This window comes from Moschus berezovskii, chromosome 15, assembly GCF_049115385.1.
Source record: "Moschus berezovskii isolate FMDL1 chromosome 15, NW_MosBer_1.0, whole genome shotgun sequence".
Taxonomy (NCBI): Eukaryota; Metazoa; Chordata; class Mammalia; order Artiodactyla; family Moschidae; genus Moschus; species Moschus berezovskii.
Genome location: NC_142474.1, coordinates 18,817,579 through 18,835,038, shown reverse-complemented (window position 1 = coordinate 18,835,038; position 17,460 = coordinate 18,817,579). Strand labels below are relative to the sequence as shown.

The following is a 17,460-nucleotide window of genomic DNA, read 5'->3' as shown; positions in this document are numbered from 1 at the left end:
TAGCCGGGCTGGCATTAGACCTCGGCTCTGGACCTCGTCAGGGCTTTTCATTAGGGCCCTTCAGACATGTGGGGAACCAATTGTAAGACCTCACTACTGCACAGCCCGGGGAACCAGGGATTTTAAAAGGTGGTCAGTTCAGCTGATCATTTCTCGGGGAGTTTCAGTGTAAGACAGTAGGGGAGGAGAAGCAAAGTAGTGCAATGACCACAAAACTTCTGGAGGCAGATGGACATGAGACCCAGCTCTGACTTGGCCACTTGTGAGCTGTGACCTTGGATGTGTTATTGATGGGCACTTGCCTATAAATTGTGGATGATGTTGTCAACTTCAGTGAGTCTTGTTTTTTGGTCGCCCAGGAACCGTTTCCCCTGTTAACAGTATCCTGGGTTTCCTCTGGGCACCTCTCTGCCCACCCCGTCAGCTTGTGTGATTTTTGAGGAGGGTCAGTCTCCCACCCCAAGCTCCAGGGGAGGGCCCCAGTCAGCATGCCCCATCCCTGTTGGCCCCAGTGAGCCAGAGCGAGCCAGGCTCCAACAGGACTAGGAAATCTTTCCTCCTGGTCGTGAGGATGGGGAGAGTCGGGGTTGCCGCAGCCATCCTGTACTTCCAGGGACAGACCATCTTCGTAATTAATGAGCTTCCCCTGAGAACAACAGCGTCAGGCTCAGAGGCAGAGAACCAGCCTCAGTGACGTTGTCTGAACCCTGTGACAAATAGCGCCTGAAACCCACCACATCCTGGGAATTACCACTGTGGAAGCCAAACAGTCCCTTTTTGCTTCAGCCAGCTTGGGTTGGGATTTCTGTCACTTGCAACCAAGTGTCCTAAGTGAGCTGCCTACTCTCACGGTTTCAAGCATGGAGCACACAGAGGGTTTAGCTGTCATGGAACAGCAGCAGCCACTGGCAGGGCTGCTCACGGGGCCTGACGCCTCAGTGGCCAGGCCTCCTCATCAGGGAACCCCCGCTGGGTCCTATTCCTCCTGGCAGTAGGGCCATGTGGGCAGCACCCCCCCATCCTGTGTATTAGTCCAGTGAACCCCAACACCCAAGGTCACCCAGGAATACCTCTATTCTCTGCCCCGAGCGTTATTTATTGTCTGCCATGGGTGTGCAGGTGACAAGAGTGGATTCCCTGGAAGGTTTGGGCAGAGGAAACAGGGCAACTCCAGGATGGTTCCTGTTGGTGGGAAGGAGGCAGGAGCTGGCATTACGGGATGAGCATCCAGGGTGAGTTAGGGGCGGTGGAGGGGGCAGAAGATGACCTGGATGATCTGTCTGGGCATGGTGTAAAAGACCAGGAGGAGGAAGACGGTGATCAGCGCCAGCAGCAGCAGCAAGATGCACCAATACCGGCGCTAGATGAAGAAGACGAAGGTCTGCAGCAGGTTCACAAACCAGTTAAAGGTGGTTTTGGGGCGGCTGCGGGGGAGCAGGTGGTGTTGGATGAGGAGGAAACCCTCGCCTGTCTCCACCACCACTGAGGCCACCTCCCTACACCCCAGATGTGGCCCCACCACCTCCCCACACCCCAGATGTGGCCCCGCCTCCTGCACCCCCACTCACTCGGGCTTCTGCAAGGGCTCAGGCTCCTTGCGCCCCTTCCCCACTGGCCGTTTCTCAGCCTACTCCACAGTCAGCAGCTCAAACTCTGCCTCTACCTTTCCCTGGAAAAGAAGGGACAGAAACCAAGTTCTTGAGTGGGATCAGGCCCAGCCCTCAACCCCCGACCTCCCCACCCCTCCCACCCTCGTTCCTGCCACCGACCACCGCACCCACCATGAGGTGCCTCCAAAGTCTGAGAACTCTTAAGTCTTCCCGCTGGCCTTTCCTCTTCCTCCTCTTCTTGCCGGTCTGAGCCTCCCGCTGCTCCCGCTCCTCATCCTCCAGCTCCCTCAGCTTCACTACTGGCCACCAGCCCCGCAAGTGGTGGCAGCGAAACAAGTTACACCTGGGTGCGGACCCATCCCGGGCCAGCCACACAGAGCAGAGCTCGGGGCCCTGGGCCCCTCGCACCATGTCCAATAGCTGCAGCTCCAGGGATCCTGCAAGTCCAGAGGCGCTCTGGGTTAGGCAGGAGCAGGAGGTCTGTCTGAGCCAACCTCCCATCCCTGGGAGTGACTCCAAGGAAAGCAGAGCCCAGAGCTAGAAAGTGACTGATAGCTGACCGAATTCTGGGAGATGGAACTCAAGGCATCTAGAGTTAGAATGGCAGTCCAGTGGTTAAGACTCTGCACTCCCAATGCAGAGGCCCCATGTTCAATCCCTGGTCAAGAAACTAGATTCTGCATGCTGCAACAAAAGTCCCAGGAGCAGCAACTAGGACACCTCCCAAAGACAAGCTAGGATGGTCAGGCCACAGCTATGGACCACACACTGCAGCTCAAATGTCAGCGGGTTGTCCTATGGGACAAGGCACAGCAGGGACTAACAGCTGTGGCACCAGAGTAACCTGCTGCTGCTGCTGCTCAGTCGCTTCAGTCGTGTCCGACTCTGTGCGACCCCGTAGACGGCAGCCCATCAGGCTCCCCCGTCCCTGGGATTCTCCAGGCAAGAACACTGGAGAGGGTTGCCATTTCCTTCTCCAATGCATACAAGTGAAAGTGAAGTCGCTCAGTCGTGGCCGAAGCAACCCCATGGACTACAGCCTACCAGGCTCCTCTGTCCGTGGGATTTTCCAGACAAGAGTACTGGAGTGGGTTGCCATTGCCTTCTCCGAGAGTAACCTGAGCTCAGGTCAAATTAGAGGATTGAATTAGAGACTGGGTTTGAATGGAGGTTATGATGCTCAGAGCTGAATAAACTCAATAAATTATTAGGCCAGAAGGCAAAAGTTAGTGACTTGGATCTGATATCCAGGATTCAGTGTTGGTTAGAGTAGGGAAACCAGGGGCCAAGGGCAGAGCAATGAGAGCAGAAATCGGGGCTAGGGTGGCGGTGGGAGGACAGTTCAGCAGTACTGAGGAAGTCGTTGGCAGAGATGCAGTCATAGTCCCAGACCTGCAGGACCAGCACGGCCGGCTGCTGGAATTCAATTTCTTCCAGGGCAAAGGGTCCAGGGCAGCGCCAGACGCTCACCTCACACTTCCCGGGCAGGTAGTCAAAGCGGAACACGAAGCGCCAGTTGAAGTTCCCCTCCCCGGTCAGAGAGTTGAAGTGAACGTCTGTCTCCTGTTTGTCGTGCTCCAGCCCTTTCACCCAGCTGGGACCAGGGGAAAGGTACAGGCCAAGCGGGTGGGCATCCACGCTGGGCCGAGTCCGGAATCGGCTCCTCACCCAGTATGCCCCTTCGGTCACCCTCAGGCCAGTCCCTCCACCCAGCTCCGGGCGCCATCAAGGGCCCAGAGGACGGGCAGGGCTCTGGCTCAGCCTAGGACCCAACCCCCTGTTCACAGTCTCACCTTGGTACACAGCCATGTCCCCAGCTCGGCCTGCAGGCCTCCCTTTTCTCATAGATGTCACTCGACATCTCTCCAGTGAGTGGGTTCACATCATCCAGAACTATATCCTCCGTGTTCCAGATGATGACTCGGAGCTCATAGCTGAGGGATGTATTGGGAGGACAGTTTTCAGACACTTGAGAGGGGTCTTGGGAGGAGCTGCAGGAAGGACCTGGGCCAGGGCCACTGACACTCAGCAACTAGAGTGTGCCTAGCCAGGTGATCAGATGTCTGTGGTCCCTTGAAGGGGCAGCCCCAGGTATCACTGACCACCCCAGCCACTGCAGATGGCACCAGGAATGGTCTGCTGACCCACGCTGGGTCAGTGAGATTTCCCCTCCCATAAATTTGGAATCACGACCCGGAAAATGTGAGTCCCAAAGCATCAGACATAGATCTGGAGCCACCACAAGCTAAAGTGCTGTGCAAACGGAGAGAGCCAGTCTGCAGAGAAATACTAAGTGGGGATGAGAGCGTGAAGCCCCTAAGGGACAGAAGGAGGGGCTGCGACATTCTTGATCCTACCCCAGGTAGCCCTGTTCTGGACTGCCAGATGGTTTCCAGATATCTGTTGTTTTGTCCAGTGTTAATTTCCCTCATTTGTTGACAGCACCTTGATTTTCTGTTGGTGACCCTACCCCCACTACCTTCAACTGTGTCATACTGGAGGGTCTGTCACCTAGGGGATATCACCCAGGACTGACCAATCAATGTATGACAGCCCCCTGATCACAGTGATTGGTTCAGGAATCAGCATTTGACCCAAGCTGGTCCAATGATAGTCCAAGACTTCTGCTCTAACTGGGAAAGAGGTGTTTATTTTTCTGCTCAAGTAGTCTGGTTGGTAAGATGTAAGCTTGCGCTGTTAAAAGTCACTTTGACCCTAGACTGCGAAAGCTTCATGAGAGTGACACCAAGGAAAGCAGAGCCCAGAGGTAGGAAGTGACAGATTGCTGACAACATCTGAAGTGCACACACTCCCCACTCAGACCAGCTTCGGTCAGAAGCTAGTTAACTGGTACTTGAACTCTTTTCAGTTTGCAAGTGACACCCAATTCACAGTGGCTTATGAAAAAAAATAATAATGGCTCACCTACCTGAAGCCTGGGTCAGCTCTGCCTGCGTCACTAGGGGCCCGTGTCCAGGCAGGCCAAGATGTGCCCGCCCCATGGGAGGAGGGGCCAGGAGTCCTCTTACCTGATTGGCTGCCAAGGCTTGATGTCAACTGGGGGTGGGGCAGGCACATCTCTGGGGAAGATGTCAATCCACATGTGAAGAGACCCCTGGGGACACAGGACCAGACTGAAGGGTCTTCCGGGGGTCCCACCTCCCCTAACAGCCCTGGGGCCAGAGGTTGTGCCTTGTCCCAGGTGGAAAGGAGAGCTGGAGTCAGGAGGGCAGATCCTGGGGGATGAGGAAGGTTAGACTGGGGGTTCAGAGATGAGGCTCTGGAAGTGGAAGGCTGAGATCAAAAGTGAGATCCAGTGTTTCCAGGTCCAGATCCTAGAAATCTGGGGTAGAGGTCAGGTTGGGAGTGCCAGGTCTGAGCCTTGGTAGCCCAGGGCTGGGACTTCTTCAGAACCAGAGTCTGGGGTGAGGGGAGGGGGTCCAAGATGGAAATCCAAGACTGGAGTGGGGAGTGGCTCTTGACCACAATCAAGAGCCAGAGTCAGAAGTGGGCGTGCCCAGGTCCAGGACCAAGTGGGAGTCCTGGGGCTCTGGGGATGCGCCCTGAGCCCTCCTTCACCTGCAGCAGCCCCGGGCTGTGGGGATGGTAGAGGGGCCATGTTTCTACGTGCTCAGGTACCAGCTGGATCGTGAGCTTGGGTTCCACAGAGTTCCCAACTCTGCTCCCTCCCTCCCAAACCCCCGCCCTCAATAGATGCTCTGGGCTGAGGCAACTGCTGTACTGGACAAACCCATTCCCTGGAAGGGTATGTCCACAATGCATAGAAAGTGGCGGATGCTGCTGTAACAACTTTTGCCAGTGAAAAGCCAGCAGTCAGGGGACAGTGGGATTGAGGGGCTGTGATCTTTGTGCAAACCTTGTTTAGAGAACAGACCACTGGCCATGTATGAAGCACAAGCTAAATTCTGCACCATATTGTATATTGCATGGGACCCCTGTGTCCTCAATTGGCTATGGCTCTGAGGGGTTCACTAGGGTCCCTGGAGATCTCAGGCTCAGCAACAAAGACCATTTTCTCTCCACTATTGTCCTTACTCAGCCAAACTCACCTCCTCTGCTTGCAGAGGGAGGCAGGACCTTTGGGGACACATTAGGCTGATCATCAGTGGCCTCCCCCATACCTTGCTCTACCATCTTGCCCCCTCTGGATTGTCCAACTGAGAGAGGCTGGTACCTGGGGGCAGGGTCTCTGGCGGTGTCAGAGTTTGCTGCCCACCTTGACAGCCTCGACTTGATTCAGGTGGGGGGAGGCCACAGCATTGGCATAGCCCCGCCAGGATCTGTGAAGGCTGGAATGCATCACACCAGGCGTTGTACCTGTCCCTGCGGGCAGAAATGGAAGGTCCCTCGGTTGGATCCAGCACAGAAACATAGTTGGGCACAGGGGCAGGGATGGGGCCCTTGAGGACTTAGGATCCAGGTTCAAAACTCTACTGGAGAACAGGTTAGTCCTCACTTACAGTATTGGTGAAAATCAAGTATGCGTGCCAGATGCTTCTATGAAAGAGACACTGATATTATTACCCCCATTTTTCAGATAAGGAAACTGAAACTCAAGGAAGTCAAGTGACTTGTTAGTTACAGATCCCAACTTCCAAGCCAATTTCTTGACCAATAAGCTATAATGCTTTGGTCACAGGGGAGTACCCTGCTATGAAATTAAAGGATCTGGACCTTCAAGTAGGATGTGAACTTGAAAGTCTTTAGTCAGACTTAGAAAGGCTCCCGAGGGCCCTATGGGACTCACACGTCATACTGGGATGCCAGCCCACAGTTCGCCCTGTGGTGGCTATAGAATTGGTTTTCCAGATCAATGTGGATCTCTCCGATGAGGTCATCAGAACCCACAAGGTCATGATCAAACACAGCGACAGTCAGCTCAGGCTCAGCAGGGAGAGAAATGCTGAGTTTCAGGACCCTGGCCAGGAGAGAGCACAGCTGAGAACACCCCCACACCCTGGGGGTGGTCCTGCGGGGGAAGGGGTGGACTCAGCACCCCTGTCCATTCCCCCACCATCACCACTAGCTGCCTGAGTGAGAGTCACAGGGCCAGATGGCAAAGTTACTCCCCATCCCCAAGCCCAGGGCCCAGCCTCACTCTCCAAAGATGTGATTCAGCTGCTTGGGGATGTATCGTTCGTTGATGTCCAGCTGCTCCCGGCCAGCGCTCACCACCACACAGGGGTCTGCTTTGCCACTGGGGTCTGCAGGAGCCAGGTTGGTAGCCTAGGGAGACAGTATGGGGTGGAAATGAGAGAAACGTCTAAAACCTAAGGTTGCCCTTGCTGGGCCTACTCTCTGATTTAGTAAAAACAGGAAGTTACCACGGAAAATTCTTCCACTGCAAGATGTTAGCTGAGAGGTTGGATGAGGTAACTTACTTTCTTTTAACTTAATTATTGAAATACAGTAATTACTGTCATACAAATAAGTATATCAGGAATATAACGAAGGCTTCCCTGGTGGTCCAGTGGTTAAGAATCCAGCTGCCAATGCAGGGGACGTGGATTCAATCCCTGGTCCACGAAGACTCCGTGTGTCGAGGAGCAACTGAGTCTGTGCACCACAACTGAGGTTGCACTCTGGAGCCCACAAGCCTCAACATGAGAAGCCGCTGCAATGAGAAGCCAACACACTGCAACTAGAGAGGAGCCCCTGCTTGCCACAACTAGAGAAAGTCTGAAGAACGAAGACCCAGTGCAGCCATAAATACAGACAACTTAATATATATATATATATATATAATGAAACAAAATATGTGGAAACATGTATAGTCAGTTCAGTCGCTCAGCTGTGTAACTCTTTGTGGCCCCATGGACTGCAGCACGCCAAGCCTCCCTGTCCATCACCATCTCCCGGAGTTTGCTCAAACTCATGTGCATCAAGTCAGTGATGCCATCCAACCATCTCATTCTCTGTTGTCCCCTTCTCCTCCTGCCTTCAGTCTTTCCCAGCATCAGGGTCTTTTCCAGTGAGTCAGTCCTCCCCATCAGGTGGCCAAAATATTGAAGTTTCAGCTTCAGTATCAGTCCTTCCAATGAATATTCAGGACTGATTTCCTTTAGGATTGACTGGTTTGATCTCCTTGCAGTCCAAGGGACTCTCAAGAGTCTTCTCCAACACCACAGCTCAAAAGCATCAATTCTTCAGTGCTCAGCTTTCTTTATAGTCCAACTCTCACATTCATACATGACTACTGGAAAAACCATAGCTTTGACTAGACGAACTTTAGTTGGCAAATTAATGTCTCTGCTTGTTAATATGCTGTCTAGGATGATCATAGCTTTTCTTCCAAGGAGCAAGCGTCTTTTAATTTCATGGCTGCAGTCACCATCTGCAGTGATTTTGGAGCCCCAACAATAAAGTTTCTCACTGTTTCCATTATATGAGGGGCTTACTATTCAATTCATAACTTTCCATATCATTTGAGTTTCACTCTTTCACAATGAGCATACTTTACATTCATTTTACTTTTACTTTATTTTGCTTTTTACCCCTTTTTTGTTTTGTTTTTAATTTATTTTTTTATTTTTGGCTGTGCTGCGTCTTGGTTGCTGGGCACACCGATTTCTCTTCCTTGTGGGGCTTGGGTTTCTCACTGCAGCAGCTTTTCTTGTTGTGGAGCATGGGTTCTAGGGCATGTAGGCTTCAGGAGCTGCAGCACACAGGCTCAGGAGTTGTGGCACCCAGGCTTAGCTGCTCCACGGCATGTGGGCTCTTCCAGGACCAGGGATCAAACTCGTGTCCCCTGCATTGCAAGGTGGGTTCTTAACCACTAGATCACCAGGGTAGTCCTTTTTTGTTAAATTAAGAATATTTTAGCTAAATAAAAAAATAATACAATGAGCATGTGTGTGCCCAGCTTCATAAATAAAACACTACAGACAAATGTCTCTTGAGTCCCTGACCGGATTTAATTCCATCTCTAAAGTAGGGAGAACTCTTCATTTGGGGTTTTTTAATTGGGGTGTCTCACACACACACACACAAAGAAAATATACTTATGTTACATATACATGCATCTTTAAGCAATATATAGCATGATTTTTCATGGTTTAAACTGTATGTAGTACACTTGCTTTTTCTATTTTTGAAAACTATGTCATTTAGTAAATATATAACTTATGCATAAATTACTGAAATAGAATTTATACACAGCAGAGTTCCAGCTGCTCCCCATATTTTCCAGGACTTTTTATTTTCAATCTTTTTTATTTTTGTCATTCTCATGCATGTAAAATTGAAGCTCATTAGGGTTTAATTTGTGTTTCCCAGTTGATGAAACATGTTGAGCTTTTTTTTTTTCACTTTTGAATGTGCTTATTAGCCTTCTATATATATATATATATATATATTATATATATTTGCTTTTGTGAAATGACTTCAAATCTTTTGTTCCATCATTGTTTTTAATTTTCAATATTGCATTTTTAATTTCTAAACATTCTAACTGGTCCTTCAAACTTGCTGTTTATTTGTAATGATCTCTTGTTCCTTGCTCATTTTAATTTCATTCTATTTCTTTAAACATTTCATATTCTCTATCTAGTCATTCCAATATCAAAAGCCTTGGGGTCTGAATCTGTTGTTATTTTTGCTAATTCTTACTCCCGATGGTCTTTTTAATCATGACTCATATTTGGTATGACTCATGCTGAGGGCTTGTTGTGGGTGTTCTCTGCCAAACAGGGTTTGTTTTCACCCCTGCCAGTTCCCTAGGCAAACTACCAACCTGCAGCCACTTTAAATTAAATCCTCCAAGCCCTGGAGCCCACACGCCAACCACTGAGCCCGAGTGCTGCAACTACTGAAGCCCTCGCGCCTAGATCCCACGCTCCACAAGAGAAGCCAGCACAGTGAGGAGCCTGCGCACCGCAACTAGAACAAGACCTCTCGCAACAACAAAGGCCCATAGCAACCAAAAACAATAAGCAAGTGAATGAATGCGTGAATGAAACCTTCTAATTGAGGTTGTGGGGACCACACCGGAGGTGAGAATGCAGCTGGTGGCCGTGGATGCCTAGGGAGACTTTTCCCCTCTAACCAATGCCAGGGTTAAGGCAGGCAAGCTTCCTTGGTGTCTCCTTCTGCCTTGCAAGTTCCTATCTTTGTTCATCCTTATGCTGAAGGTGTAGGTGTGGGGGCTCCAGGTGGCCCCGGGATTTCATCTTCTGTCCTCACTGCCTGTCATGAGGAAGAGGAGGTCTCTCTGGTCAGCAGTGAGTGTGGGGTGAAAGCCAGTTTTACTCCTTTTCTCTTAGTTCCTGTACTAGGTCTACTTCCATATTTTCTGTATTCTTTTCTCTTGTTTTTGGCTGTGTAGGGGCTACTCTTTATTGTGGTGTGTGGGCTTCTCATTGTGGTGGCTTCTCTTGTGGCTCCCCGGCTCTAGAGCTCAGGCTTCAGTAGTTGTGGTGGAGCGCTCAGTTGCCCCAAGGCATGTGGAATCTTCCTAGATCAGGGATCAAATCCTGCTTCCCCTGCACTGGCACACAGATTCTTAACCACTGGACCACCAGTCCGATTTTCTGTATTCTTGATGCTCTGGTATCTGGGGCTGTACTGACGCTGGAGAGACTGCCCCCTGCCAGGGCTACTAATTCCCAGAGTTAGCAAGCAACACATTCACCAGAGTACTTTTCATATACAAACCAACTAATCCAGACCCCATACAACATCCAACCACCTCCTCTATCTGGCCTTTATACTCCAGAAAGTAATATTCCTCTGCTTTTATCATCCCCATGGCTAGGTTCAGACAACTAGAGACAGTGAGACAACTCCTGTACCCTAAAGCCCGTCGGAATTATTCAAACTAGCCAGCCATAAACCTGCTTATGCTGCCTTGGCCCACCTTTCCATCAAAAACAAAAACGAAAAAACACGCACAACAAAGGCTCTGACCCTCACACTTCCCTTGTTCCTTCTGCCTTCGGACCGGCCCTCATGTTTTCCTGGGTAACCCTGCAAGGCACAGCCTGCCCCACGTCTAGAAAACTGAAACAAACAACAGACAGTCTTTTCAATGGCAGCCATCTGATCTGTCAGCTTCACCATACATGGATAATAAAAAACCGTGGGTGCATTTTAAAGCAGTTCTTGCTTTTACTTTGGGTTTTTTTCTACTCTAAAATCTCATACTTTCTTGGAAGCTCAGCATTATATTTAAAAGATGTTTTTGAAGCATGGAAGTTTCTCAAAAAACTGAAAATACTGTTGTGATATGATCCAGCAATCCCACTCCTGGGCATATACCCAGAAAAAAACTGCACTTCAAAAAGATACAGGGAATTCCCTGCAGTCCAGTGGTTAGGACTGTTTGCTTCCACTACAGGGAGCAAAGGTTTGATCCTTGGTCAAGGAAATAAGATCATGCATGCCTCTTGGCATGGCCAAAAAGAAATAGAGAAAATATAACAACAACAAAAAAGATACTTTCACTCATGTGTTCATAGCAGCATTATTCACAATAATCAAGACATGAAAACAACCTAAATTTCCATTGACAGATGAATGGATAAAGACATGATAGATATATATACACACAGTGGAATACAATTCAGCATTAAAAAATAATGAAATAATGCTATTTGCAGCAACATGGATAGAGCTAGAGATTGCCATATTAAGTGAAGTAAGTCAGATAGAGAAAGACAAATACCACATGATATCACTTATATGTGGAATCTAAAAGATGACACAAACGAACTTATTTATGAAACAGAAACAGACTCAGACATAGAGAACAGACTTGTGGTTGCCAAGGGGGAGGAGGTGGGAAGGGATGGATTGGGAGTTAGGGATTAGCAGATGCAAACTATTATATGTAGGATGGATAAACAAGGTCCTACTGTAGAGCACAGGGAACTACATTCAATATCCTGGGATAAACCATAGTGGACACATGAAAAGGAATATATATACATGTATAACTGAATCACTTTGCTTTACATCAGAAATTAACACAATACTGTACATCAAAATTCAATGAATTTTTTTTTTAATTTTAAGATGCCTTTAAAATTTGATCCAGCATTTTCAGCTTTTGGTGAGTGGTGCTAGCTTTAATCCTTAGGGTGTGCTCTTCCCCCTTGAGACACAGACTCTGCTGACCTTGAGCTCTGATGAGTGATGTCCCCTCTCCCTTCCTTCATGCCCTTGACTCCATCTGCACAGCTCTCGGAGGCTCTTCAGCTGCTCTGGTGGTTTGCAGTTTTAAGGCTCTGATTTCAGCATAATTGGAACTCAGATTTTTTGTTAATTGTTCTTGTTTGGGGGTGATTTTCAGGAAAAAGAAGGGGAAACGCCCCACGGGTGCCACCTTTCACAAACTGGGAATCATCAAACTTGCTTACCTCATCCAAATTTCTGTTGGGAGATGTATACTTATTGACACATGTTACATGTAGTTCATTCAGTCTAACTGTAGTATTTGTTATATGACCGATACACACATTCTCTCTCTCCTATTTAGGAACACTTTGCTGCTGCGGCTGCTGCTAAGTCGCTTCAGTCGTGTCCGACTCTGTGTGACCCCATAGACGGCAGCCCACCAGGCTCCTTCATCCATGGGATTTTCCAGGCAAGAGTACTGGAGTGGGGTGCCATTGCCTTCTCCAGGAACACTTTAGGTTATTTCTAAATTTTTTATTATTACAAATAATACTAGAATGAACATATATGTTTTCTTAGACACATTATATGAAAATTTTTCTAAGATTTTATCTAGAAGCATAATTACTGGGTATTGGCTATGAGAATCTTCCATTTGACAACATATTGTACATCTTACTACAAACTGTTCTCCAAAGTTGTTATAACAATTTACGTTCTGTGGCAGGCAGAATAAATCACCCCACAAGATGTCCAAGTATCCCTGAACCTATGAATATCTTACTTTACGTAGTAAAAGAGACTTTGCAGATGCGATTAAAGATCACAAGATGAAGGAAGTAGCCTAGATCATCCAGGTGAGTCCAATATAATTACAAAAGTTTTTATAAGTGAAAGAGGGAGATGAGAGAGTCAGGGAGAGAGATTTGAAGGTGCTACAATGCTGGTTCTGAAGATGGAGGAAGAGGTCATGAGCCAAGATATACAGGCCACCTGTAGAAGGTCAAGAAGACAAGCAAATGATTGTTTGCAAGAGCCTGTAGAAGGAAGGCAGTTGGGCCAACACCTTGATTTCAACCCAGTGCAACCTGTTTTGGATTTCTGCTCTTCCGAACAGTAAGATGATAGACAGATGGTAAGTACGCGGTAACTGGTTGCAAAAGCAGAGAGAACTAATGCCTCCTTCTACCAGCACAGCGGTAGAGTTCTACAGCTGCCCAGACCCTATCTAATCGTGCCAATCAAAGGGAGGGAAATTTCTCACGGTTTCAATTATTTGCCTGTCAGGTTACAATTAAGGTGCAGGTTTTGTTGTTTTGTTTTGTTTCTTAGGTCACACTGTGCAGCCTGTGGGATCTTAGTTCCCTGAACCCTCACCAGCTCCCACCCCCCACCTCCCACCCCCTCATTGGAAACACAGAGTTTTAACCACTGGACCGCCAGGGGAGTCCTAAGTTGTAAGGCTTGTTAATATGTTTATTGACCATTGGAATTTCTTCTTCAGTTAATTCCCTTTTTATATTTTTTTCTCAATTTTTCTTTTTGGTCTCCTTACAGATTTGCAGGAGTTCCTTGAGCATATTGCAGACACTGGCTCTTTATTGATTATGCATAGGGTAAATATCTGACCCAGCCTGTGTTTAGGCTGTCATTTAATTGAACACGTCTATGGATGCCTAGAAGTTCAGTCTGAATGGAGTCACATGTATTATTTTTTCCCCTAATTTAGGAAAACCTCCCCCCACCCAAGATCATAAAGATATCTTAATATTTCCTTTTAGTTTCACTTTTCACAATCAAATATCAGATTTGGCTGGATTTTTTTGTAGATGCTATAAATTAGGAATTTCATTTTATTTTTTCCACACAAATAATCCATCTTCATGGGACCACTTACAGAAGAGTCTCATTTTCCCCCCAAATGATCTGCAGTGCCAACTCTGGTGTAAATTTCTATGTCTGTTTTTTTTTTTTTTCTTTTGGTCAAGATGAGTAGCTTGCAGGATCTTAGTTCCCCAACCAGGGATCAAACCTGGACTCCCAGCAGTGGAAGTATGGAGTCCTAACCACTGGACCACCAGGGAATTCCCATCTGTGTCTGTTTTCTTTTTTTTTTTTAACTTCTACCCTGTCCCATTGGCCTAATCATCTGTTCCCATGCCAAAACCACACTGCCTTAATTACCATAGCTTATAAGAATTCTTGTCTTCCTAAACTGTTCTTCAAAATTGTCTTAACTACTCTTGGTACTTTGTTCTTCCATAGCAATTTTAGAATTACCTTTTTAATTCCAGGGTAGCATCCTTTAATTCCAGGGTAGCAACCCTTAGTCCTGTGCCTGGCTTACAGTACACACTACACTGCTTGAATTGCATTCTCCCTTTCTTTCCACTTCTTAACCATCCACACATTTAGGTAAATCAGCCCCTTTAGTTTCTAGTTTATTCTTCTGGTATTTCTGGTGCACAGAGGAACAACTATGTAAATTCCTTGGATCTTTTTCTTTCTTACATGGAGAGCAGCACTCTGTAGGTATTCTTTGTATTCTGCTTTTTTCACTTTATACTGTGTCTTGGAAATCACTCCATCTCAGTTCAGAGATCTTCATTCTTTTTTACAGCTGCATAGTACACTGCTGTGTGGACTTACCATAGTTTATTCACCCATTCTGCTATGTATGTGCATTTAATAAGATTTGATTTGGGGACTTCCCTGGTGGTCTAGTGGATAAGATTCTGTGCTCTAAATGCAGGGGGCCCAGGATCAATCCCTGGTTGGAGAACTAAGATCCCACATACTGCAACTAAGCTCACATGCCGCAAAGTACTGCATGTTTCAAAGAAGACCCAGCACAGCCAAAATAAATAATAAATTTTATTTAATTTTATATTTTTAAATTTTTTTTTATTGGAGGCTAATTACTTTACAATAATATATTGGTTGGTTTTGCCATACATTGACATGAATCCGCCCCGGGTGTACATGTGTTCCCCTTCTTGAAGCCCCCTCCCACCTCCCGATAAATTTTAAAAATAAAACAAAAAATGACATTTGATTTTTAATGGCACTCCAGCTTTAGAAATTTTATTATTTTCAAAGGGAAAGTGAAAAGTGAAAGTCTCTCAGTCATGTTTGACTCTTTGCGACTCCATGGACTGTGGTCCATGAAATTCTCCAGGCCAGAATACTGGAGTGGGAAACCATTCCCTTCTCCAGGGGATCTTCCCAACCCAGGGATCGAATCCAGGTCTCCCGCATTGCAGGTGGATTCTTTACCAGCTGAGCCACCAGGGAAGCCCTTATTTTCAAAACTGCCCAGCAAATTTTAAAAAATATTATTTATTATTTATTTATTTGGCTGCACTGGGTCTCAATTGCAGCCTGTGGGATCTAGATCCCTGATCAGAGATCAAACCCGGGCCCTCTGCATTGGAAGGGCAGAGTCTTAGCCACTAGTCCACCAGGTAAGTCCTGCCCAGTCAATTTCTATAGCCTTTTGTTCTCTGCCTGTGAGATAATTTTAGAGAGCTGTTTTGTATTTTAATATTTGAAAACTCTAACATCCAAAGCCTTTAGAGATCTAATTCTCCTTTGTGTTATTTCTTTCTCACAATTTTTCCCAATGATTGTTTTCTTATATAGATTGTCATTTGGGATTGTGAACCCAAATTTGGTTATCTAAATCTTTGGAGTCTGTGAAGCCTGATTTGGGACCACTTTAAGTCGATTTCTCAGCTTTGAGTTTTCTGGATTATGCAGATAATAAAATCTCAAGTCTTAGGGATTTCCCTGGTGGTCCTGTGGTTAAGCATTCACCTTGCAATGGAGGGAATGTGGATTGGATCCCTGATTGGGGAACTAAGATTGCACATGCTGCAGAGCAACTCAGCCGGCGAGCTGCAGCTACTGAGCCCGTACACCACAACTAGAGTCTGTCTGCACCACAACACGAAGATGCCCTGTGACACAACATAGACCCTGAATGCCGAAAGAAGACCTGACGCAGCCAAGTAAAGAAATACATTTAAAAAAAAATTCAAGTCCTAAATCAATGTAAGGGCAAAACTCTAATAATAAATCCTCAGGAAAGGTATTTTTTTCTGTTTCACCCAGGTGGAACAAAGGCTAAGACAGACCATTTACCTTACAGGCTCCTTTTCCAGTGGGTGGGCTTCCTCTTGACTACCTTTCACTGACAGTAGAGCCCTTCCTGAGTCCTGCTTTATGCAAGTTTCTTAGTTGTGTCTCCCACCTTGTATAGGATGTTCGGTATTAGAACTTAAGGCTTGGGGTCCAGATATGGAGAAATCCTTTCAAGAGAATCTGACTTCAGGGCTTGTTCAGGGATTCCTGCTGTTTCCTCATGTGGCCATTGAGAATTCCCCTTCTTATGAGTTTAGCATTTGTATAAAAGACGGCTTATCTAGTATTTCTAGATGTATTATATCAGGAAATTATTTCAGACCATCTATGCTGCAATGCTGTTAGAAGCAGAAGGTCCAGATGACTGAAAGGTCTCCAGAGACTTCAGGAAACAGGTGTTTTATGATATAAATAGAAGGGAGGGAGGCACTTCCCTGGTGGTGCAGTGGTTAATAATCTACCTTACAATGTAGGGTTCAATCCCTGGTCAGGGAACTAAGATCCCACATGCCGTGGGGCAACTAAGCCCAAGCACCGCAATGAATACCCAGTGCAGCCAAAATTTGTAAAACAATAAATAAATAGAAGGGAAAGGGCCTTCTTTCCTATTGTCTAGGATGAATGTACTGTTGGGACTGAGAATCGGGAAATGGGAGCAGAAGGAAGAGGGGAGTGGGCCAAGGGAGTCTGGACTTTTCCACAGGTACAAAAACACCTATAAAATAAGGATAATTACCAAACTAGTATGTCTAGTCTGTTACTGATGCATCATCTCATTTGATTTTCCAACTGCTCTGAAGTCAGCATATCTTATCTGCCTGTAGACAGATATGGATCAGTTCAGTTCAGTTCAGTCGCTCAGTCGTGACCAATTCTTTGCAACCTCATGAATCACAGCACACCAGGCCTCCCTGTCCATCACCAACTCCCGAGAGTTCACTCAGACTCATGTCCATCGAGTCGGTGATGCTATCCAGCCATCTCATTCTCTGTCGCCCCCTTCTCCTCCCGCCCCCAATCCTTCCCAGCATCAGAGTCTTTTCCAGTGAGTCAACTCGTCGCATGAGGTGGCCAAAGTATTGGAGTTTCAGCTTTAGCATCAGTCCTTCCAATGAACACCCAGGATCGATCTCCTTTAGAATGGACTGGTTGGATCTCCTTGCAGTCCAAGGGACTCTCAAGAGTCTTCTCCAGCACCACAGTTCAAAAGCTCAATTCTTCGGCGATCTGCTTTCTTCACAGTCCAACTGTCACATCCATACGTGACCACTGGAAAAACCATAGCCTTGACTAGATGGACCTTTGTTGGCAAAGTAATGTCTCTGCTTTTTAATATACTGTCTAGGTTGGTCATAACTTTCCTTCCAAGGAGTAAGCATCTTTTAATTTAATGGCTGCAATCAGCATCCGCAGTGATTTTGGAGCTCAAAGAAACAAAGTCTGACACTGTTTCCACTGTTTCCCCATCTGTTTGCCATGAAGTGATGGGACCAGATGCCATGATCTTTGTTTTCTGAATGTTAAGCTCCAAGCCAACCTTTTCACTCTCCTCTTTCACTTTCCTCAAGAGGCT

The 17,460-nt window shown here is 46.9% G+C and overlaps 1 protein-coding gene across 1 annotated transcript in view; it reads right to left on the bottom strand.

The window, feature by feature from the left end:
• Positions 1-1,237: 1,237 nt before the first annotated feature.
• The window catches only part of LOC129554866 (fer-1-like protein 4), a 44,045-nt gene continuing 27,822 nt past the window's right edge, over positions 1,238-17,460 (bottom strand). Inside the window, 11 exon segments of the mRNA XM_088844362.1 lie at positions 1,238-1,424; positions 1,569-1,669; positions 1,773-2,047; positions 2,963-3,204; positions 3,404-3,544; positions 4,640-4,725; positions 5,190-5,289; positions 5,635-5,661; positions 5,763-5,954; positions 6,379-6,549; positions 6,730-6,857. Of these exon segments, the coding sequence (XP_088700488.1) occupies positions 1,238-1,424; positions 1,569-1,669; positions 1,773-2,047; positions 2,963-3,204; positions 3,404-3,544; positions 4,640-4,725; positions 5,190-5,289; positions 5,635-5,661; positions 5,763-5,954; positions 6,379-6,549; positions 6,730-6,857 (1,650 nt within the window).